Below are 23,427 nucleotides of genomic sequence, written 5' to 3' on the forward strand. Positions count from 1 at the left end.
TAGGCTATTTGACCCAGATAGTTTGTGTGTATGTATTGATATGTAGGCTATTTGACCCAGATAGTTTGTGTGTACGTATTGATATGTAGGCTATTTGACCCAGATAGTTTGTGTGTATGTATTGATATGTAGGCTATTTGACCCAGATAGTTTGTGTGTACGTATTGATATGTAGGCTATTTGACCCAGATAGTTTGTGTGTATGTATTGATATGTAGGCTATTTGACCCAGATAGTTTGTGTGTACGTATTGATATGTAGGCTATTTGACCCAGATAGTTTGTGTGTATGTATTGATATGTAGGCTATTTGACCCAGATAGTTTGTGTGTATGTATTGGTATGTAGGCTATTTGACCCAGATAGTTTGTGTGTATGTATTGATATGTAGACTATTTGACCCAGATAGTTTGTGTGTACGTATTGGTATGTAGGCTATTTGACCCAGATAGTTTGTGTGTATGTATTGATATGTAGGCTATTTGACCCAGATAGTTTGTGTGTATGTATTGGTATGTAGGCTATTTGACCCAGATAGTTTGTGTGTATGTATTGGTATGTAGGCTAGGTGTCACATTTTTTAATTGTTGTAGTTCTGCCCTTGAGCTGTTCTTGTCTATTAATGTTCTGTATTATTTCATGTTCTGTATTATTTAATGTTCTGTATTATTTCATGTTCTGTATTATTTCATGTTCTGTATTATTTCATGTTCTGTATTATTTAATGTTCTGTGTTATTTCATGTTCTGTATTATTTAATGTTCTGTGTTATTTCATGTTCTGTATTATTTCATGTTCTGTGTTATTTCATGTTCTGTATTATTTCATGTTCTGTATTATTTCATGTTCTGTATTATTTCATGTTCTGTATTATTTCATGTTCTGTATTATTTCATGTTCTGTATTATTTCATGTTCTGTATTATTTCATGTTCTGTATTATTTCATGTTCTGTATTATTTCATGTTCTGTATTATTTCATGTTCTGTGTTATTTCATGTTCTGTATTATTTCATGTTCTGTGTGGACCCCAGGAAGAGTACCTACTACTTTCGCAACAGCTAATGGGGATACTAATATGATACCAAAATTCCCAATAATTTGCTGATATGGATAAGATGAAATCAGAATCAGGAGAGATCTTGTCTCAGAAATAAAACATGATATAATTTCTCTGTAATTGTGTCCATAAAGTGCACTCTGATGCTGATTACTGTCAAGCGACTCAGTGTATACAGTATGCACACGGAGTACATAACCCAGGGGACTCCAAAGATGCTGTCAATCAGTGTTGTCATGGTCACCACGTCAGCTGAGAACACACAAAACATCACACTTTTACCAGATTTCCTCTCCATAAAAACGAAACTGTCCCACACTTTATACAGTTACTACCTTACAATCACTAAATAATAGATAAACACCTTGTACTGTGTTTGTGTGGACACTAAACTGTCTGTGTGGACACTAAACTGTCTGTGTGGTCACTAAACTGTCTGTGGACACTAAACTGTCTGTGTGGACACTAAACTGTCTGTGTGGACACTAAACTGTCTGTGTGGTCACTAAACTGTCTGTGTGCACACTAAACTGTCTGTGTGGTCACTAAACTGTCTGTGTGGACACTAAACTGTCTGTGTGGACACTAAACTGTCTGTGTGGTCACTAAACTGTCTGTGTGGTCACTAAACTGTCTGTGTGGTCACTAAACTGTCTGTGTGGTCACTAAACTGTCTGTGTGGTCACTAAACTTCTGTGTGGACACTAAACTGTCTGTGTGGTCAAACTGTCTGTGTGGACACTAAACTCACCAATTAGGGAGCTCTATATGACATCAGTGCAGTTAGACCCCGGCGTCTCATTGGTTCTCTGCAGCCAGCGGTCTTTGTGTTGGGTGTGTCCAAAACCCTCGTCATAGTTCCCTTTCCTCCTGAACAGCTGCTGGTAGTGGAATACACAGTAGAACTCCCCGTACAGAGGAGCATAGCTGTGCATGCTACACACACACACACACACACACACACACACACACACACACACACACACACACACACACACACACACACACACACACACACACACACACACACACACTGTGGGTGATGAATTTACATTCACTGAGGGTTGGGTGAATAATGAAGATGGATGACATATGTTTGATTAGTTTCCAGTGTTGAGCTGATCTCATTGTCTCACCTGAGCTTCTTCTGACAGTGTTTACAGCAGAAACAGTTCTTGTGAAATATGAATTTATCAGCGGCCATTTTCTCCATAGGATAGACTGGCTTCAGGCAGGATGAACACACGTCCTGTTTACATGGCAGGAACTGGAGGGACAGGGATGGGTGTTATTACACTAACATGATTAGGGTAGCAAAATTACGCTAACCTTACCAAAACTCCGCTAACCTTACGCTAACCTTACCAAAACTCCGCTAACCTTACCAAAATTACGCTAACCTTACCAAAATTACGCTAACCATACCAAAATTACGCTAACCATACCAAAATTACGCTAAACTTACCAAAATTACGCTAACCTTACCAAAATTACGCTAACCATACCAAAATTACGCTAACCTTACCAAAATTACGCTAACCTTATCAAAATTCCCAGATTTTTGTGAAATACTGGTTGGAAGATTCCCGGAATCGTAAGGGAATAAGCAGAGAAATCTGTAATCCTCCAACCAGGATTTCTGGAAAACAATATAATTTTGGGAAAGTTAGCGTCATTTTGGCAAACAGCTGTAATGCCAAGGTGAACTAGAGAAACGCTAATTGTTTAATGATGAAGTCAAAGACTGAAAACAATAAATGGCCTCTATGAATCTGTGTTTTTAGACTAGAGATCTGACTCCTGTTGCAACGTGACAAGGTGGTCCAGCTTGTTGTTGATAATAACAACAGATGATAGAAATAGACTAACAGCATTTTATTACAATTCTTTCCAAAAAAAGTAAGAAAACAAATGTTTAATTAAATCACACATTTTAAAGAATCAAAATGAAACACATAAAAGTTATTTAAAAAATAGTGATCATATTAAAATGCATTTTCAATTAAACAAATCAAAGACAAGTTGTTCTCTGTTTTTTTAATTTAACCTTTATTTAACTAGGCAAGTCAGTTAAGAACACATTATTGTTTACAATGTACAATGGCAATGACTGATTCAATACCATTAGGACACTACTGGCTGATTCAATACCATTAGGACACTACTGGCTGATTCAATACCATCAGGACACTCCACTACTGGCTGATTCAATACCATCAGGACACTCCACTACTGGCTGATTCAATACCATCAGGACACTCCACTACTGGCTGATTCAATACCATCAGGACACTCCACTACTGGCTGATTCAATACCATCAGGACACTCCACTACTGGCTGATTATAAATATTTTAGGGTATTTTCTGATACAATAAAACACTTTATAAGATATTGGTATTGATTATGGATCCCCATTAGTTCCTGCCAAGGCAGCAGCTACTCTTCCTGGGGTTTATTATGGATCCCCATTAGTTCCTGCCAAGGCAGCAGCTACTCTTCCTGGGGTTTATTATGGATCCCCATTAGTTCCTGCCAAGGCAGCAGCTTCTCTTCCTGGGGTCCAGAAAAATGTATGCATTTATACCATTTTTTAAACATTACAATACATTCATTACAGAATTCACAACACACTGTGTGCCCTCAGCCTTCTACTCTACTACCACATATCTACAACGCAAAATCCATGTGTGTATAGAATGTTATTGTGTATGTTATCATGTGTCTGTCCTATGTTTGTGTTGCTTCACAGTCCCCGCTGTTCCATAAGGTGTATTTTTACCTGTTTTTTGAAATCTGATTCTCCTGCTGCATCAGTTACCTGATGTGGAATAGAGTTCCATGTAGTCATGGCTCTATGTAGTACTGTGCTCCTCCCATAGTCTGTTCTGGACTTGGGGACTGTGAAGAGACCTCTGGTGACATGTCTGTCTCTCGTTGAATGTGAAGAGCGAGAGAGAAGCGCAGGGGGGCGGGTCAGTTGTCAGTGGCAGGTCGCCGGGCTGTTCCTTGCTACGCACTGGCCCGGCTGAGTGTTAGCGTTTTGTGTAGCCTCTCAGAGCTGTGTCGGGCGTGTCCCCAGTGTCACAAATCTGACTTGTAGTGGGTTTTTTTTATAGATAAGGCAGATCAAAAATATATGTAAATGACGTCATCATTTCCTCAATCAAAATGTAGTGCCACCTGTTGAACAGCTTTGACCTGTTTCTCTAGTGCCACATGTTGAACAGCTTTGATCTGTTTCTCTTGTGCCACCTGTTGAATGGCTTTGACCTGTTTCTTTTGTGCCACCTGTTGAACAGCTTTGACCTGTTTCTCTGGTACCACCTGTTGAACAGCTTTGACCTGCTTCTCTAGTACCACATGTTGAACAGCTTTGACCTGCTTCTCTAGTGCCACCTGTTCAACAGCTTTGACCTGTTTCTCTAGTGCCACCTGTTGAACAGCTTTGACCTGTTTCTCTTGTGCCACATGTTGAACAGCTTTGACCTGTTTCTCTAGTGCCACCTGTTGAACAGCTTTGACCTGTTTCTCTTGTGCCACCTGTTGAATGGCTTTGACCTGTTTCTTTTGTGCCACCTGTTGAACAGCTTTGACCTGCTTCTCTAGTGCCACCTGTTGAACAGCTTTGATCTGTTTCTCTTGTGCCACCTGTTGAATGGCTTTGACCTGTTTCTTTTGTGCCACCTGTTGAACAGCTTTGACCTGTTTCTCTGGTACCACCTGTTGAACAGCTTTGACCTGTTTCTCTTGTGCCACCTGTTGAACAGCTTTGACCTGTTTCTCTTGTGCCACCTGTTGAACAGCTTTGACCTGTTTCTCTTGTGCCACCTGTTGAATGGCTTTGACCTGTTTCTTTTGTGCCACCTGTTGAACAGCTTTGACCTGTTTCTCTTGTACCACCTGTTGAATGGCTTTGACCTGTTTCTCTTGTACCACCTGTTGAACAGCTTTGACCTGTTTCTCTTGTGCCACCTGTTGAACAGCTTTGACCTGTTTCTCTTGTGCCACCTGTTGAACAGCTTTGACCTGTTTCTCTTGAAGGGCCTTGGCCTTCATGGTGGCTTATGGTGGGTGTAGATGGCAGCCTGGAGGCAGCCAGCCTGGAGGCAGCCTGGAGGCAGCCTGGAGGCAGCCTGGAGGCAGCCTGGAGGCAGCCTGGAGGTTTGAGATGTCGTCTTCCTCATCCAGCATTTCCACTACGATCTCTTCCTTCTGTTTCTCGGGGTGGCCAGGTGTCTTCTGGGACGCTACATTGAGGTCATGTGTTTTACCTGAGTCTTCAGCATCACGCCTTAGCATCTCCTTCAAAGAGGTCTAATGGGTTTGCACTGAAAAATATGTTGCATAAAGCTTACTTCATTATTCAATGTTAGAAATGTTTTACTGCATCTGGGATAGCGTACACATACGTTTTGGCTTTACTGGCTTCTTCAGTGTGTAGGTACAATTTTATTTAATTCAAAACAGCACTGATTGTTCACCGGCCCAGGTGAGTGTCTCAAGCTCTGATTCTTCACCGGCCCAGGTGAGTGTCTCAAGCTCTGATTCTTCACCGGCCCAGGGGAGTGTCTCAAGCTCTGATTCTTCACCGGCCCAGGTGAGTGTCTCAAGCTCTGATTCTTCACTGGCCCAGGTGAGTGTCCCAAGCTCTGATTCTTCACTGGCCCAGGTGAGTGTCCCAAGCTCTGATTCTTCACTGGCCCAGGTGAGTGTCTCAAGCGCTGATTCTTCACCGGCCCAGGTGAGTGTCTCAAGCTCTGATTCTTCACTGGCCCAGGTGAGTGTCTAGGTGTGTTGATGTCACGTCCTGCAGAACCATTCCTCTCTGCAGTTATGGTACTTTGGCCTGCCGGTCCTTGGCAAAGTGGATGATCCTTTTGTTGGACACAGCTCTGGTTGGCTGAGAACATGCTCTTCAGTTTCTTCACATCAACTGGGACTCCGGATCATTCTGCTCCATAGAGTCCTCTGGTTGTTGTTGAAGATAATGTGTCTTTGGCTCTGTGTAGACACCCGTTACAATGTCAGTCTGGTTCTGGAGTGCCTCCTCCTCCTCCCTGGCTGGACTTGCAGGGTCTTGAGATATTCCAGATCACCCTTCTCAACGCAGCTCCTAAATAACTTTGACATTCCCCTTGACCTCATGTCTGTAATAGGCTGTGGCTGAGAGGTCCTGACTGGTGTCCAAGACACAGCTGACGATTGACTTTGCATCGCCTCTCCTTACGTCACTAGTCCCTGTTGAATTCTTGTCTCCATCCTGCAGCTACGTCTAAGGACGTTTGTCTCCACCCTCTGTTCCTGCGGGTGGGAGGTACCTCTCCACCTCTCCTTCAGTGTGGTTGTACAAGGAGTTAACGTTGACCTCAGCCCGTTTCTGACCGTCCTCCTGTATAACTACTCCTTTCCTCAGAGAGCTGTCCTGACTGAGGATGTCCTCCAATGAGTTGGAGAATGTTAGCTGTTCTGAACTCTTTATCCTTAAAACCAGATGTACCTGAGAGACAGGTACTGTCACCATGGTGACCTCCACGTTCCCCTGCTTGTCCTTCTTCAGGTAAACTACCTGAGGCTTTAAGGGTTGTCCGAGGCAACAGCTGGAGTATAAAGTTCTTAACCCTGCCCTAAGCCACCTCATTCTGTTCTATCTCTGGTCTCAGGACGGACGTTAGCCCGTACCTATCCTTCTGACCACTTCCTGTATCACTAACCTCGATGATGGATCCGTGGTGGTGTATGACGTTGAAGTGATGGAGAGAGTTCGTTGTGTTGATGACGCTCTCTGCCACTGTCTCTATCTCCACTCTGTTCTAGGTGGTTGATCAGGTTCAACAGCACGGAGTCAAACAGCTGAGCTCTGTTCCTAACAGTAGCCTCTAACACCAACATCTCCTCCTGGAACCTTCTGTCTGGAGCTAAGTCACCTGGAGGTGAAGGGTTATTCTGGGGCTTTGGTTCCTACAGATGTGATAGACATTCTGTTATGTTTATTTCTTTGAAAGGACTGTTTTCAAATAGAGTGCACTGACACTTTTGACTTGTTAGACTAGTTTCAACGTCAACATCTGCAGTTGAAGCTCACTGTGACCTTTCTCCCAAAGACGGTGTTTGACTGTGGAGACCCCTTCATGCTGCAGCTGGACCTTTCTCTCAAAGACGGTGTTTGACTGTGGAGACCCCTTCATGCTGCAGCTGGACCTTTCTCCCAAAGACGGTGTTTGACTGTGGAGACCCCTTCATGCTGCAGCTGGACCTTTCTCTCAAAGACGTGTTTGATTGTGGAGACCCCTTCATGCTGCAGCTGGACCTTTCTCTCAAAGATGGTGTTTGACTGTGGAGACCCCTTCATGCTGCAGCTGGACCTTTCTCCCAAAGATGGTGTTTGACTGTGGAGACCCCTTCATGCTGCAGCTGGACCTTTCTCCCAAAGATGTGTTTGACTGTGGAGACCCCTTCATGCTGCAGCTGGACCTTTCTCCCAAAGATGTGTTTGACTGTGGAGACCCCTTCATGCTGCAGCTGGACCTTTCTCTCAAAGACGTGTTTGACTGTGGAGACCCATCACTAAGTGTGTGCATTGTTACATCAGACATCCAGAGCTTCTCCTCACCTCCAGGATTTCTAAAACAAATATGCTTTTGATCACTCTCTGTACTGTCTCACTGCTTCTTTTCTCAAACACTTGTTTTCTCTTATGAATTGCTCCCCATTTGTCCTCTGACACGATGGCCTTGTTCAGGGCTACAAGTTAATCTTGGCTGGCCAACAGGGTGTAGAGCTGCTGGCTCTCAAACAGCCTCCTAGCAGACTGGACGTCCAATGTGACCAACTCCTCCTTCTCACACTCAGTAAGTTCCCCATGAGCAGCATCAGCCCTCTCCACCTGGTCCGTGGCTCTGTTAACCCTCTCCTCATGAATGTTCTGGCTATCCAATGGCTGCTCAAACAAAGCTGGATGTTCTCTTCACGTTTCCCCAAACCCCAGCCCCATCTCCAACCCCAGATCCAAACAAATCACTAAGATACTCCTTTGCATACAGCCTCTACAAACCAAGTCATATTCTGTTAGCTGAACTCCAAACATTCTGTTAGCTGAACTCCAAACATTCTGTTAGTTGAACTCCAAACATTCTGTTAGCTGAACTCCAAACATTCTGTTAGCTGAACTCCAAACATTCTGTTAGCTGAACTCCAAACATTCTGTTAGCTGAACTCCAAACATTCTGTTAGTTGAACTCCAAACATTCTGTTAGTTGAACTCCAAACATTCTGTTAGCTGAACTCCAAACATTCTGTTAGCTGAACTCCAAACATTCTGTTAGTTGAACTCCAAACATTCTGTTAGTTGAACTCCAAACATTCTGTTAGCTGAACTCCAAACATTCTGTTAGCTGAACTCCAAACATTCTGTTAGTTGAACTCCAAACATTCTGTTAGCTGAACTCCAAACATTCTGTTAGCTGAACTCCAAACATTCTGTTAGTTGAACTCCAAACATTCTGTTAGTTGAACTCCAAGCATTGTTAGTTGAACTCCAAAACAATCGGTGCCGTAAGTCGCAGTCCTCAGTGAAAGCAGGCTTATCCATATTTTTCTATGTTTGAATGGTTATGGTTTGACAAAATACCATTATATTGCAACAAAATCAACAACAACACAACATTACCTGCAAGCCAAACAAACAACCCTTCTAAAATACACCTTGCACCTTGTCATGCCAACTCTGAGACGTTTAAGAAGACAACAGGACTCCTCTGCCTACCTTGGATGGTTTCACTCCTCTCTTGGTTGGAGAGGATGGATCTGGAGCCTGCAGGGAAATATCATAAAATCAGTTCAATATGACAAACTAATATAATAATAATTATATGTAAGGATAATCACTATCATTACATAACAGTTATAGTACTGTATATTTTACTACTGGCTTTTCAGTGACCTGCCTTGATGTTTTCTGTGTGTTGTGGAGACCAGAGGCCTTGATGTTTTCTGTGTGTTGTGGAGACCAGAGGCCTTGGTGTTTTCTGTGTGTTGTGGAGACCAGAGGCCTTGATGTTTTCTGTGTGTTGTGGAGACCAGAGGCCTTGGTGTTTTCTGTGTGTTGTGGAGACCAGAGGCCTTGGTGTTTTCTGACACCAGAGTACAGCCCTGTCTATATATATATATATATATCTCCAGGAACAGGGTTGGAGTTAAAACCTACAGGAAGGTAGATCTCCAGGAACAGGGTTGGAAAGTCCTGATCTATAGATCCTTGAAATAAGATGGACATAGTTCTATAGCTCATAGATAAAATACTGTAACATCTCTAACCCCAGGGGCCAATGAGACACATCTCAGAGGAGCGAGGGAAGGAGTACTTACCGTTGACTCTGCAGCTGCTACCTTGGACAGATAGAGAGCAGATATGGCTCTGACAGAGACGGAAGCGACCGGTTTCTCCCTGTCCGGGTTGAAGGAGGAGGAACTGGCGTCTCTGAGGTCTGAGATCGACTTCCTCTTGTCATCTACGGAAACATCAGAGGGACAGAAAGCTTTTTTTTTTGCACACACTTTCCCATTGATATCTTACAAGACATTCTTAGCTGTGATGCGCAGCAAATTTACACCATTTCACAGTTTTACCCCACTTTCATTGTGATGATAGCGTATCTTAATGTACTGCGTGTAACCCTAACCTATTATGTATCCGTCCACTCACAGAGTTTCTAAACCCAGAGGCGCAACATGGTGAGACTTCCAGGAATGATTACAAAACAGACCAAACAGAGCAGGCTGGAGTTTGGGATTTGAGAAGTCAATGAGAGAAGTGAAGAATTCTTCCTTAGTTGTTCATTTTCTCCAAATCTAAAGGCACAACCTAGATTGGAGCCTATGTCTTAAATAGTTGAACGTGTTATTACTCCAACCTCGTGAAAGTGACAAACTGACACGTTTTCATCTTCGTCAAAGAAGAGCTTTATATCGACGGACTGCCTTTGATTTGATGGCCTGCACACGAGACGACAGTTAGACCCGATGACCTGTTTCTACGCATGAGCTTAGCTAGCCAACGCTGCCATGACATCGCCTACAAGTGTGATCGGGAATTTCTATTGGACAAGCAGTTTCTGCCTATCTTCATACTGTAGTGTCTTTGGTCGGTTCGGTACTAGAATTTTTGTTATGTTCGGTACTTCTGCCAAATGTGTCTCAGGTGATTGAGAGGATCAAGTCTTTGTCAGGCTGTAGTGGAAATGTCAGTACTCAGAGAAACTTGGACAATTATTCAAACAATCATCTTTATTCAACATCGATTAATTATTGCAATAATAAAACCGTCGACCGCACACTAAGTTGTGTTACTGAGAGCTTAACTGATAATGAAAAAAACAGAGATCTTATATAGGCCCTAAATGCTTAGTCAGTCATTTCTACCGTTCCCATAAGCCACCTTGGTCCATCTTCTGGTTATCTGCACGGGATGTTGTTTTGCTTCCAACCCGGCTTAGTTTCCCAGATGCCAGGAAGATGAGACAATGAGGCATTGTTCTAAACTCTTCCAGGCTCTCTCTATCTCGGGTCACACACACACACCACATCTTGTCTATAGAATGCCACCTTTTAGATTTTTATCACAAAGTCCATTGTCAGCTCAAGCTTTCGCTAGCAAAACCCATTTCCTTAACCAGACGCCCAGACTAACTGCAGGGTGCTAGAGTGGACACCATAAAACTCAGCCTTAGCAGGCCAGTCTTACTCTTAGTTAAATAAATAACACTTTACTATTAATATCAAACAAATCAGGTAATTATGTAATTTTCCCCTGACACAGCGCAGCCCCTTTATAGAGCCAACAGCCTGCTCGCCTGGCTCATTCACTGCTGCAGGGCCTTTATAGAGCCAACAGCCTGCTCCCCTGGCTCATTCACTGCTGCAGGGTCTTTATAGAGCCAACAGCCTGCTCCCCTGGCTCATTCACTGCTGCAGGGTCTTTATAGAGCCAACAGCCTGCTCCCCTGGCTCATTCACTGCTGCAGGGCCTTTATAGAGCCAACAGCCTGCTCCCCCTGCTCATTCACTGCTGCAGGGCGTTTATAGAGCCAACAGCCTATTCCACCTGCTCATTCACTGCTGCAGGGCCTTTATAGAGCCAACAGCCTGCTCCCCTGGCTCATTCACTGCTGCAGGGCCTTTATAGAGCCAACAGCCTGCTCCACCTGCTCATTCACTGCTGCAGGGCCTTTATAGAGCCAACAGCCTACTCCACCTGCTCATTCACTGCTGCAGGGCCTTTATAGAGCCAACAGCCTGCTCCCCTGGCTCATTCACTGCTGCAGGGCGTTTATAGAGCCAACAGCCTGCTCCACCTGCTCATTCACTGCTGCAGGGCCTTTATAGAGCCAACAGCCTGCTCCACCTGCTCATTCACTGCTGCAGGGCCTTTATAGAGCCAACAGCCTGCTCCCCTGGCTCATTCACTGCTGCAGGGCCTTTATAGAGCCAACAGCCTCCTCCCCCTGCACATTCACTGCTGCAGGGCCTTTATAGAGCCAACAGCCTGCTCCCCTGGCTCATTCACTGCTGCAGGGCCTTTATAGAGCCAACAGCCTGCTCCCCTGGCTCATTCACTGCTGCAGGGCCTTTATAGAGCCAACAGCCTGCTCCACCTGCTCATTCACTGCTGCAGGGCCTTTATAGAGCCAACAGCCTGCTCCACCTGCTCATTCACTGCTGCAGGGCCTTTATAGAGCCAACAGCCTGCTCCCCTGGCTCATTCACTGCTGCAGGGCCTTTATAGAGCCAACAGCCTGCTCCCCTGGCTCATTCACTGCTGCAAGGCCTTTATAGAGCCAACAGCCTGCTCCCCTGGCTCATTCACTGCTGCAGGGCCTTTATAGAGCCAACAGCCTGCTCCCCTGGCTCATTCACTGCTGCAGGGCCTTTATAGAGCCAACAGCCTGCTCCACCTGCTCATTCACTGCTGCAGGGCCTTTATAGAGCCAACAGCCTGCTCCCCTGGCTCATTCACTGCTGCAGGGCCTTTATAGAGCCAACATCCTGCTCCCTTGGCTCATTCACTGCTGCAGCTGTCTGGCCTGCATTAGTTCCCCAGTCCCCAATCATGTGGTACACAAGTTAACAAACTTGAATAATGCAACACAGCATGTAGAACTGTTAATCGCTGTTCACGAAACAATGTCCCTACAGGCTAGAACACTTTCCAATGCAAGACGAAACCGGTAGCTTCCAGCTTTAGTTGTAGGCTAACTTTCTGTGTTAGCTTACAGCTGAATTCACTACTGTAGTACTTTATTGGTGATAACCAAACCATAACACAAAATATGCTGATTTCAAAGCTGACTGTCACTAAAAACTTTATTGATTCGCTTTGTCTCACTCGTCACCAAAAACTCATTCACTTCCTCATCATTCTTTGCCTCCCGTCTGGTTTCCACTAGATTCCACAGTCACAAAGTCAGATTCCACAGTCACAAAGTCAGATACCACAGCCACAAAGTCAGATTCCACAGCCACAAAGTCAGATTCCACAGCCACAAAGTCAGATTCCACAGCCACAAAGTCAGATTCTACAGCCACAAAGTCAGATTCCACAGCCACAAAGTCAGATTCCACAGCCACTTTCTGCCTCAAGAATGAAGTCATTCATTTCTTAAAGACACAGCACATACTTGTCGAAAAGAAGAGATTGCTTCTTCTATGCAAATGTTGTAGAGCCTATTCACACAGTAGAGTCTATAGAAGAATCAGGGCTCTGTGATTCACACAGTAGAGTCTATAGAAGAATCAGGGCCTTGTGATTCACACAGTAGAGTCTATAGAAGAATCAGGGCCTTGTGATTCACACAGTAGAGTCTATAGAAGAATCAGGGCTCTGTGATTCACACAGTAGAGTCTATAGAAGAATCAGGGCCTTGTGATTCACACAGTAGAGTCTATAGAAGAATCAGGGCTCTGTGATTCACACAGTAGAGTCTATAGAAGAATCAGGGCCTTGTGATTCACACAGTAGAGTCTATAGAAGAATCAGGGCTCTGTGATTCACACAGTAGAGTCTATAGAAGAATCAGGGCCTTGTGATTCACACAGTAGAGTCTATAGAAGAATCAGGGCTCTGTGATTCACACAGTAGAGTCTATAGAAGAATCAGGGCCTTGTGATTCACACAGTAGAGTCTATAGAAGAATCAGGGCTCTGTGATTCACACAGTAGAGTCTATAGAAGAATCAGGGCTCTGTGATTCACACAGTAGAGTCTATAGAAGAATCAGGGCCTTGTGATTCACACAGTAGAGTCTATAGAAGAATCAGGGCTCTGTGATTCACACAGTAGAGCCTATAGAAGAATCTCACCTCACTTCAGCCCTAGATCTATTGGCTTATAAAAACCCAAAGACATATTCCTAGCATATTACTCACCAATGTCCAATCTCTAGATAACAAGGTACATGAAATTAGGGCATGAGTTGCCTTCCAGAGAGACATCAGTGATTGTAACATTCTCTGTTTCACGGAAACATGGCTCACTCGGGATATGTTGTCAGAGTCGGCACAGCCACCCGGTTTCTTTACGCATCGCGCCGACAGAAACAAACATCTCTCTGGTAAGAAGAAGGGCGGGGTTGTGTGTCTTATGATTAACGACTCATGGTGCAATCACAACAACATACAGGAACTCAAGTCCTTTTGTTCACCTGACCTAGAATTCCTTACAATCAAATGCCGACCGCATTATCTTCCAAGAGAATTCTCTTCGACTATAGTCACAGCCGTGTATATCAGACAAATTAAACAACTTCTTTGCTCGCTTTGAGGACAATACAGTGCCACTGACACGGCCCGCTAACAAAAGCCTGTGGGCTCTCCTTCTCTGTGGACAACTTGAGTAAAAAATGTAAAAGTGTTAACCCTCGCAAGGCTGCCGGCCCAGACGGCATCCCTAGCCGCGTCCTCAGAGCATGCGCAGACCAGCTGGCTGGTGTGTTTACGGACATATTCAACCAATCCTTATCCCAGTCTGCTGTTCCCACATGCTTCAAGATGGCCACCATTGTTCCTGTGCCCAAGAAAGATAACGTAACTGAACTAAATGACTATCGCCCCATTGCACTCACTTCTGTCATCATGAAGTGCTTTGAGAGACTAGTCAAGGATCATATCACCTCTACCCTACCTGACACCCTAGACCCACTTCAGTTTGCTTACCGCTTCAATAGGTCCACAGACGATGCAATCACCATCACTCTGCACACTACCCTCTCCCATCTGGACAAGAGAAATACCTACAGTTGAAGTCAGAAGTTTACATCCACTTAGGTTGGAGTCATTAAAACTCGTTTTTCAACCACTCCACAAATTTCTTGTTAACAAACTATAGTTTTGGCAAGTCAGTTAGGACAACTACTTTGTGTATGAAATAAATAATTTTTCCAACAATTGTTTACAGACAGATTATTTCACTTTTAATTCACTGTATCACAATTCCAGTGGGTCAGAAGTTTACACACACTAAGTTGACTGTGGCTTTAAACAGCTTGGAAAATTCCAGAAAATGATGTCATGGCTTTAGAAGCTTCTGTGTGTCTTTGCTTGACATCATGGGAAAATCAAAAGAAATCAGCCAAGACCTCAGAAAAACATTGTAGACCTCCACAAGTCTGGTTCATCCTAGGGAGCAATTTCCAAATGCCTGAAGGTACCACGTTCATCTGTACAAACAATAGTACGCATGTATAAACACCATGGGACCACACAGCCGTCATACCGCTCAGGAAGGAGACACGTTCTGTCTCCTAGAGATAAACGTACTTTGGTGCAAAAAGTGCAAATCAATCCCAGAACAACAGCAAAGGACCTTGTGAAGATGCTGGAGGAAACAGGTACAGAATGATTTATATCCACAGTAAAACAAGTCCTATATCGACATAACCTGAAAGGGCGCTCAGCAAAGAAGAAGCCACTGCCCCAAAACCACCATAAAAAAGCCAGACTACGGTTTTCAACTGCACATGAGGACAAAGATGGTACTTTTTGGAGAAATGTCCTCTGGTCTGATGAAACAAAAATAGAATTGTTTGGCCATAATGACCATCGTTATGTTTGGAGGAAAAAGGGGGAGGATTACAACCCAAAGAACACCATCCCAACCATGAAGCACAGGGGTGGCAGCATCATGTGGTGGGGGTGCTTTGCTGCAGGAGGGACTGGTGCACTTCACAAAATAGATAGCATCATGAGGAAAGAAAATTACGTGTATATATTGAAGCAACATCTCAAGACATCAGTCAGGAAGTTAAAGCTTGGTCACAAATGGGTCTTCCAAATGGACAATGACACTAAGCATACTTCCAAAGTTGTGGCAAAATGGCTTAAGGACAACAAAGTCAAGGTATTGGAGTGGCCATCACAAAGCCCTGACCTCAATCCTGTAGAAAATTTGTGGGAAGAACTGAAAAACCGTGTGTGAGCAACGAGGCCTACAAACCTGACTCAGTTACACCAGCTCTGTCAGGAGGAATGGGACAAAATTCACCCAACTTATTGTGGGAAGCTTGTGGAAGGCTACCTGAAACGTTTGACCCAAGTTAAACAATTTAAAGACAATGCTACCAAATACTAATTTAGCGTATGTAAACTTCTGACCCACTGGGAATGTGATGAAAGAAATAAAAGCTCAAATAAATCATTCTCTCTACTATTATTCTGACATTTCACATTCTTAAAATAAAGTGCTGATCCTAACTGACCTAAAACAGGGAATTATTTACTAGGATTACATGTCAGGAATTGTGAAAAAGTGAGTTTAAATGTATTTGGCTAAGGTGTATGTAAACTTCTGACTTCAACTGTATGTAAGAATGCTGTTCATTGACTACAGCTCAGCATTTAACACCATAGTACCCCCTAAACTTGTCATTAAGCTCGAGACCCTGGGTCTCGACCCCGCCCTGTGCAACTGGGTCCTGGACTTCCTGACGGGCCGCCCCCAGGTGGTGAAGGTAGGAAACAACATCTCCACTTCGCTGATCCTCAACACTGAGGCCCCACAAGGGTGTGTTCTCAGCCCCATCCTGTACTCCCTGTTCACCCATGACTGCATTGCCCAGCACGCCTCCAACTCAATCATCAAGTTTGCAGACGACACTACAGTAGTAGGCTTGATTACCAACAATGACAAGACGGCCTACAGGGAGGAGGTGAGGGCACTCGGAGTGTGGTGTCAGGAAAATAACCTCACACTCAATGTCAACAAACAAAGAAGATGATCGTGGACTTCAGGAAACAGCAGAGGGAGCACCCCCCCATCCACATCGATGGGACAGTAGTGGAGAAGGTGGAGAGTTTTTAGTTCCTCGGCGTACACATCACGGACAAACTGAAATGGTCCACCCACACAGACAGCGTGGTGAAGATGGTGCAGCAGCGCCTCTTCAACCTCAGGAGGCTGAAGAAATTCGGCTTGTCACCAAAAACACTCACAAACTTTTACAGATGCACAATCGAGAGCATCCTGTTGGGCTGTATCACCGCCTGGTACGGCAACTGCACCACCCACAACCGTAAGGCTCTCCAGAGGGTAGTGAGGTCTGCACAATGCATCACCGGGGACAAACTACCTGCCCTCCAGGACACCTACACCACCCGATGTCACAGGAAGGCCAAAAAGATCATCAAGGACAACAACCACCCGAGCCACTGCCTGTTCACCCCGCTATCATCCAGAAGGCGAGGTCAGTACAGGTGCATCAAAGCTGGGACCGAGAGACTGAAAAACAGCTTCTATCTCAAGGCCATCAGACTGTTAAACAGCCATCACTAACATTGAGTGGCTGCTGCCAACATACAGACTCAAATCTCTGGCCACTTAAATAAATGGACTTAATAAATGTATCACTAGTCACTTTAAATAGCGCCACTTTTAATAATGTTTACATACCCTACATTACTCATCTCATATGTATATACTGTACTCTATACCATCTACTGCATCTTGCCTATGCCGTTCAGCCATCGCTCATCCATATATTTATATGTACATATTCTTATTCATCCCTTTACACTTGTGTGTATAAGGTAGTTGTTGTGAATTTGTTAGATTACTTGTTAGATATTACTGCATGGTCTGAACTAGAAGCAGAAGTGTTTCTCTACACTCGCATTAACATCTGCTAAGGATCCGCAGAGAAGAATGGGAGAAACTCCCCAAATACAGGTGTACCGAGCTTGTAGCGTCATACCCAAGAAGACTCGAAGCTGTAATCGCTGCAAAAGGTGCTTCAACAAAGTACTGAGTAAAGGGTCTGAATACTTATATAAATGTGATATTTCACATATTTTCTTTGTAATACATTTTGCACACACACAAAAAAAGCAGTTTTTGCTGTGTCATTATGGGGTATTGTGTGTAGCTTGATGAGAATTTTTTTGGGGTATTATTCATTTTAAAATAAGGCTGTAACGTAACAAAATGTGGAAAAGGTCAAGGGGTCTGAATACATTCTGAATGCACTGTACATACATACAGTACCAGTCAAAAGTTTGAACACACCTACTCATTCCAGGGTTTTTCTTTATTTTTACTATTTTCTACATTGTAGAATAATAGTGAAGACATCAAAACTATGAAATAACACATATGGAATCATGTAGTAACCAAAAAAGTGTTAAACAAATCAAAATATATTTTATATTAGACATTCTTCAAAGTAGCCACCCTTTGCCTTGATGACAGCTTTGCACATTCTTGGCATTCTCTTAAAAATTAATTGCTAACGACCCTGTTAAAAATCCGCATATCCGGACGGCTCATGACGAGAGGCGTGGAGTGTGTTGTGTACCTCCAATCAAGTTGATTTGTGATTTTCCATCGAGATTTGTGACATATTGGATTAGATATGATGGGAGATTTGAATTTAACATTGAGCTTCAACCAATACCTATTGTCACGTCTATAATACAGTACATGACCAACAGTATGTGGACACCTGCTCGTCCAACATCTCATTCCAACATCATGGGTGTTAATATGGAGTTGGACCCCCCTTTGCTGCTATAACAGCCTCCACTCTTCTGGGAAGGCTTTCCACTAGATGTTGGAACATTGCTGCTATAACAGCCTCCACTCTTCTGGGAAGGCTTTCCACTAGATGTTGGAACATTACTGCTATAACAGCCTCCTCTCTTCTGGGAAGGCTTTCCACTAGATGTTGGAACATTGCTGCTATAACAGCCTCCACTCTTCTGGGAAGGCTTTCCACTCGATGTTGGAACATTGCTGCAGGGACTTGCTTCCATTCAGCCACAAGAGCATTAGTGAGGTTGGGCACTGATGTTGGGTGATTAGGCCTGGCTCGCAGTCAGCGTTACAATTCATCCCAAAGGTGTTCGATGGGGTTGAGGTCAGGGCTCTGTGCAGGCCAGTCAAGTTCCTCCACACCGAGCTCAACAAACCATTTCTGTATGGTCCTCGCTTTATGCGCTGGGGCATTGTCATTCTGAAACAGGAAAGGGGCTTCCCCAGAATGTTACCACAAAGCACAGAATCGTCTAGAATTTCAAGAGACCTAGTCCAAACCATGAAAAACAGCCCCAGACCATTATTCCTCCTCCACCAAACTTTACAGTTGGCACTATGCATTGGGACATGTAGCATTCGCCTGGCATTCACCAAAACCCAGATTTGTCCGTCGGACTGCCAGATGGTGAAGTGTGATTCATCACTCCAGAGAATGTGTTTCCACTGCTCCAGAGTCCAATGGCGGAGAGCTTTACACCACTCCAGCCGACGCTTGGCATTGCACATGGCTTGTGTGCGGCTGCTTGGCCATGGAAACCCATTTCATGAAGCTCCCAACGAACAGTTCTTGTGTTGAAGTTGCTTCCAGAGGCAGTTTGGAACTCAGTAGTGAGTGTTGCAACCGAGGACAGGATTTTTATGCGCTACGCACTTCAGCACTCGGCGGTCCCGTTCTGTGAGCTTGTGTGGCCTATCACTTCGCGGCTGAGCTGTTATTGCTCATAGACTTTTCCACTTCACAATAACAGCACTTACAGTTGACCAGGGCAGCTCTAGCAGGGCAGAAATTTGACGAACTGACTTGTTGGAAAGGTGACATCTTATGACGGTGCCCCGTTGAAAGTCACTGAGCTCTTCATTAAGGCCATTCTACTGCCAATGTTTGTCTGTGGAGATTGCATGGCTGTGTGCTCTATGTTATACACCTGCCAGCAACGGGTGCGGCTGAAAAAGACGAATCCACAAATTTGAAGGGGTGTTCACGTACTTTTGTGTATATATAGTGTAGATACAGTAGGTTGACTGTTGTGGGGGTCTGTATGATATATAACCTTGTACATTGCTGATGAAACGTAATCACATGATATGATGACTAGGACAGCGCTGTAGTTACTCACCATCCTGAGATGCTGTAGATATCTTTTCCAGATTGATACCACTGATGGTCTTTCTCCTCTCTGAGCGCGTCGTTCTCCCGACCTCAGGGGGACAGAAATGACAAAGTTCGTATGATGTCACTGCTAACCACCAGACATGATACGGTATATTAGCAGTAGAACAGTACCATGGTTACTGGAATAATACCATGACAACTGGAATAATACCATGATAACTGGAATAATATCATGATAACTGGAATAATACCATGATAACTGGAATAATACCATGATAACTGGAATAATACCATGATAACTGGAATAATACTATGATAACTGGAATAATATCATGATAACTGGAATAATACCATGATAACTGGAATAATACCATGATAACTGGAATAATACAATGACAACTGGAATAATACCATGATTACTGGAATAATAACATGATTACTGGAATAATACCATAGTCACTGGAATAACACCATCATAGCCTCCACACACTCACCTGTAGACCAGTGGCGGGTCCGTGCCATTTAAGATCAGGGAGGACGATCATTGTTTTTTAATGAGCATGGCCTTATTTCTATTATAGCATATTGGATGACTGTCATTCATATTCTATTCACCCAGTTCAACGTAACATCGATAGGTTTCGGCTACTACATGATACTCAAATAGTCCCTGTAACCATCAAGAGGTTGCTACAACCTAGCCTACGAATGAATGCTTACAACGTAGGTGCACACAGGTCGAGAGACAAATGTTAGTAATCAAGGTGACAGACAGTGACACATTCAATAGCGCCTTGCACACTCTGGCCTGCATCTAGTTGATCTAGGGTGTAATCATTAATCCAAGGCGCAAACGAGAGTTTCTATTGGACAAATGCAGGTATGTTTATCCCCGTTTCGTTCCGTTTGCTTCCGTTTAAGAAATGTTTTTCAACAGAATCCGCGGAATGAATACACCCCTGATCACCCTCAAACACAGTTCACTTTCATAGCAGCCACATACAAACAGCATGATCACTTTCATAGCAGCCACGTACAAACAGCATGATCCCTTTCATTGCAGCCACATACAAACAGCATGATCCCTTTCATAGCAGCCACATACAAACAGCATGATCCCTTTCATAACAGCCACATACAAACAGCATGATCCCTTTGCTCATTGTATAATTCCTTCTGGCATCTATGCATCTATCTCTCACCTTTTCCCTATGCTTGTGAACATCATTGCACAACACAAGAGCTGTCTGTGACCAGGCGAAAACACCTTTCCAAGCCAAACCTCCATACCATAACCGCTAACCACTACACACACAGCCGACATCGTTGTCATCATATTAGCTAGCTACCGTCATAGTCAACATAGCTTCGAGAAGTAACACGTTAGTAAACCCGCTACAATCATGCAGTACAGTGTACAGTCAGAAAGCACTTTAGCAGTTATACTGGTGGTCCCCATTGGCAATAAATGAATAAAACCAAAAGCTTACCTTGACTTGGAAGAGTTCCAATGTTGGATAGCCATTACCAGCTAGCTAACATAGCATCCCTCTCTGTTTGAGCCAGGTGTTTGAGTAGGCTAAATTAGCTAGCTGCATTTGCTAAAAAGTCGAAGAAAAAAAATACAACTAAATATTGCTAGCTCTTGCTTCTCCTTCATTTTTGAAGACATTCATTTGTTCAAAACTCTTCAATCAATCAAAAGTATTTTATAAAGCCCTTTTTACATCAGCTGATGTCACAAAGTGCTATACAGAACTATTATTTCTCTACTAACCGTAAGGCTCTCCATAATCGTAAGGCTCTCCAGAGGGTAGTGAGGTCTGCACAACGCATCACCGGGTGCAAACTACCTGCCCTCCAGGACACCTACACCACCCGATGTCACAGGAAGGCCAAAAAGATCATCAAGGACAACAACCACCCGAGCCACTGCCTGTTCACCCCGCTATCATCCAGAAGGTGAGGTCAGTACAGGTGCATCAAAGCTGGGACCAAGAGACTGAAAAACAGCTTCTATCTCAAGGCCATCAGACTGTTAAACAGCCATCACTAACACAGAGAGTTTGTTGCCCACATAGAGACTCAAATCATTAGCCACTTTAATAATTAAAAATTGGATGTAATAAATGTATCACTAGTCACTTTAAACAATGCCACTTTATATAATGTTTACATACCCTACATTACTCATCTCATATGTATATACTGTACTCTATACCATCTACTGCATCTTGCCTATGTCGTTCGGCCATCGCTAATCCATATATTTTTATGTACATATTCTTATTCATTCCTTTACACTTGTGTATAAAAGGTAGTTGTTGTGGATTTGTTAGAAGATTTGTTAGATATTACTGCACGGTCGGAACTAAAAGCACAAGCATTTCTCTACAGTCCCATTAACATCTGCTAACCATGTGTATGTGACCAATAACATTTGATTTGATTTGATTTACCAGGGAGACATGGCTCCAGTGTGGAGTTGGAGGGCCAGACACTGGTCTCTACACAATGAAAACTGTTGACACAGCAGATACTGTCCGATGTGAATTATAGGTATCTTTCATACAGATCTTAACCTTGTGACCCATTCCATACATCTGTTGTTCGTCATGTAGGTTGAAAGGTGTGTATCTTAGCTATAAAAGACCTTTGTACCTTTTGTCTCGGGGCTCTCAACGAATCATCTGAGCTTGAATCGTCGACCAGCCATCATTATCGTAGAGCGCTCAATCGATTCACTTTATATATGTGCGTTGTATTGACCTGCTCCCTTACTAATAAGTGAATAAAGATTTCGTTTAAGTATAACTCTGATTTGTGTGATAAGTTTGTCTCTCCATATTTGATAGTAAAGAAATGAACAACCACACATTATAAACTGGGTGGTTCCAGCCCTGAATGCTGATTGGTAGATCAGACCGTATACCACGGGTATGATAAAACTTTTATTTTTACTGCTCAAATTACATTGGTATCCAGTTTATAATAGCAATAAGGCACCTCGGGGGTTCGTGGTCGATATTACCACGGCTAAGGTGTGTATCCAGGCACTCCGCGATGCGTCATGCTTAAGAAGCCGCGGTATATTGGCCATACAACACACCCCCTCGTGTCTTATTGCTTAATTATATATGGGAGAATGTAAAATATATGGTAGCTTAATCTCTGGCATGTTGTAATCATTTACAGTATTTATAGTCAAGGGGTGTTGCATTTGTTTTCAGCTCTAGTGGTTGCTTCACGCGCTCTCACTCTCACACTAACCTGCCAGTCAGTGAGTCAGTTGAACGAGAGCCAACTGAAGAGAGAAGCACCAGATAAACAACATATTTTAAACCGTATCGTCACGGTGAACGAGTTATAAAGCACAGGATAGGAAACACCAAGTTAAAAGTGGAGTGTAATGATATAATAGTATTTTTTTTTTAAATGACGTTTTAATTTAAAAGTCTGTTAGCATAGAAGCTAACGTCAGCTAAAGTTAGCTCCAGTCAAGCTAGCCTTTTGTAGTCAAGGCGACAGGACCAAGGAACGTCCACACAGTGTAAACAAATGGAAACATAAAACTAACTGTTTTAGGGATAATATGTTGAGAATTACATGATGAAAATGTATCAATGAGATAAGATGAAAATGAATACCTTTTTACAAATAATTTTTTGGTATGTTGGTTATTTAGCACCAGATAAACAACATATTTTAAACCTTATCAACACGGTGAACGAGTTATAAAGCACAGGATAGGAAACACCAAGTTAAAAGTGGAGTGTAATGATATAATAAGGCAAGGGCTGATTTCAAGGTTTTACTGCTAACCTACAAAGCATTACATGGGCTTGCTCCTACCTATCTTTCCGATTTGGTCCTGCCGTACATACCTACACGTACGCTACGGTCACAAGACGCAGGCCTCCTAATTGTTCCTAGAATTTCTAAGCAAACAGCTGGAGGC

General features: G+C 43.5%; 2 protein-coding genes across 2 annotated transcripts in view; both read right to left on the bottom strand.

Annotated features, from left to right (window-relative positions):
* Window positions 1-1,018: 1,018 nt before the first annotated feature.
* The window catches only part of LOC115195306 (LIM domain and actin-binding protein 1), a 29,399-nt gene continuing 6,990 nt past the window's right edge, over window positions 1,019-23,427 (bottom strand). The window contains exons 5-10 of the mRNA XM_029755079.1: window positions 19,474-19,555; window positions 9,425-9,567; window positions 8,823-8,870; window positions 2,195-2,325; window positions 1,810-1,994; window positions 1,019-1,310 (exon numbers count right to left, since the gene is read on the bottom strand). Of these exons, the coding sequence (XP_029610939.1) occupies window positions 1,823-1,994; window positions 2,195-2,325; window positions 8,823-8,870; window positions 9,425-9,567; window positions 19,474-19,555 (576 nt within the window). The 3' untranslated portion in view covers window positions 1,019-1,310; window positions 1,810-1,822. The remainder of the gene's footprint in view (window positions 1,311-1,809; window positions 1,995-2,194; window positions 2,326-8,822; window positions 8,871-9,424; window positions 9,568-19,473; window positions 19,556-23,427) is intronic.
* On the bottom strand, window positions 3,957-8,044 carry LOC115195307 (stress response protein NST1-like). Its single transcript, XM_029755080.1, has 2 exons — window positions 7,586-8,044; window positions 3,957-7,477 (listed from the first exon to the last, which is right to left on the bottom strand). The coding sequence occupies exon 2, from the start codon at window positions 5,114-5,116 to the stop codon at window positions 4,220-4,222; it is 897 nt and encodes a 298-aa protein (XP_029610940.1). The 5' UTR covers window positions 5,117-7,477; window positions 7,586-8,044; the 3' UTR covers window positions 3,957-4,219.

This window comes from Salmo trutta, chromosome 6, assembly GCF_901001165.1.
Source record: "Salmo trutta chromosome 6, fSalTru1.1, whole genome shotgun sequence".
Lineage (NCBI taxonomy): Eukaryota > Metazoa > Chordata > Actinopteri > Salmoniformes > Salmonidae > Salmo > Salmo trutta.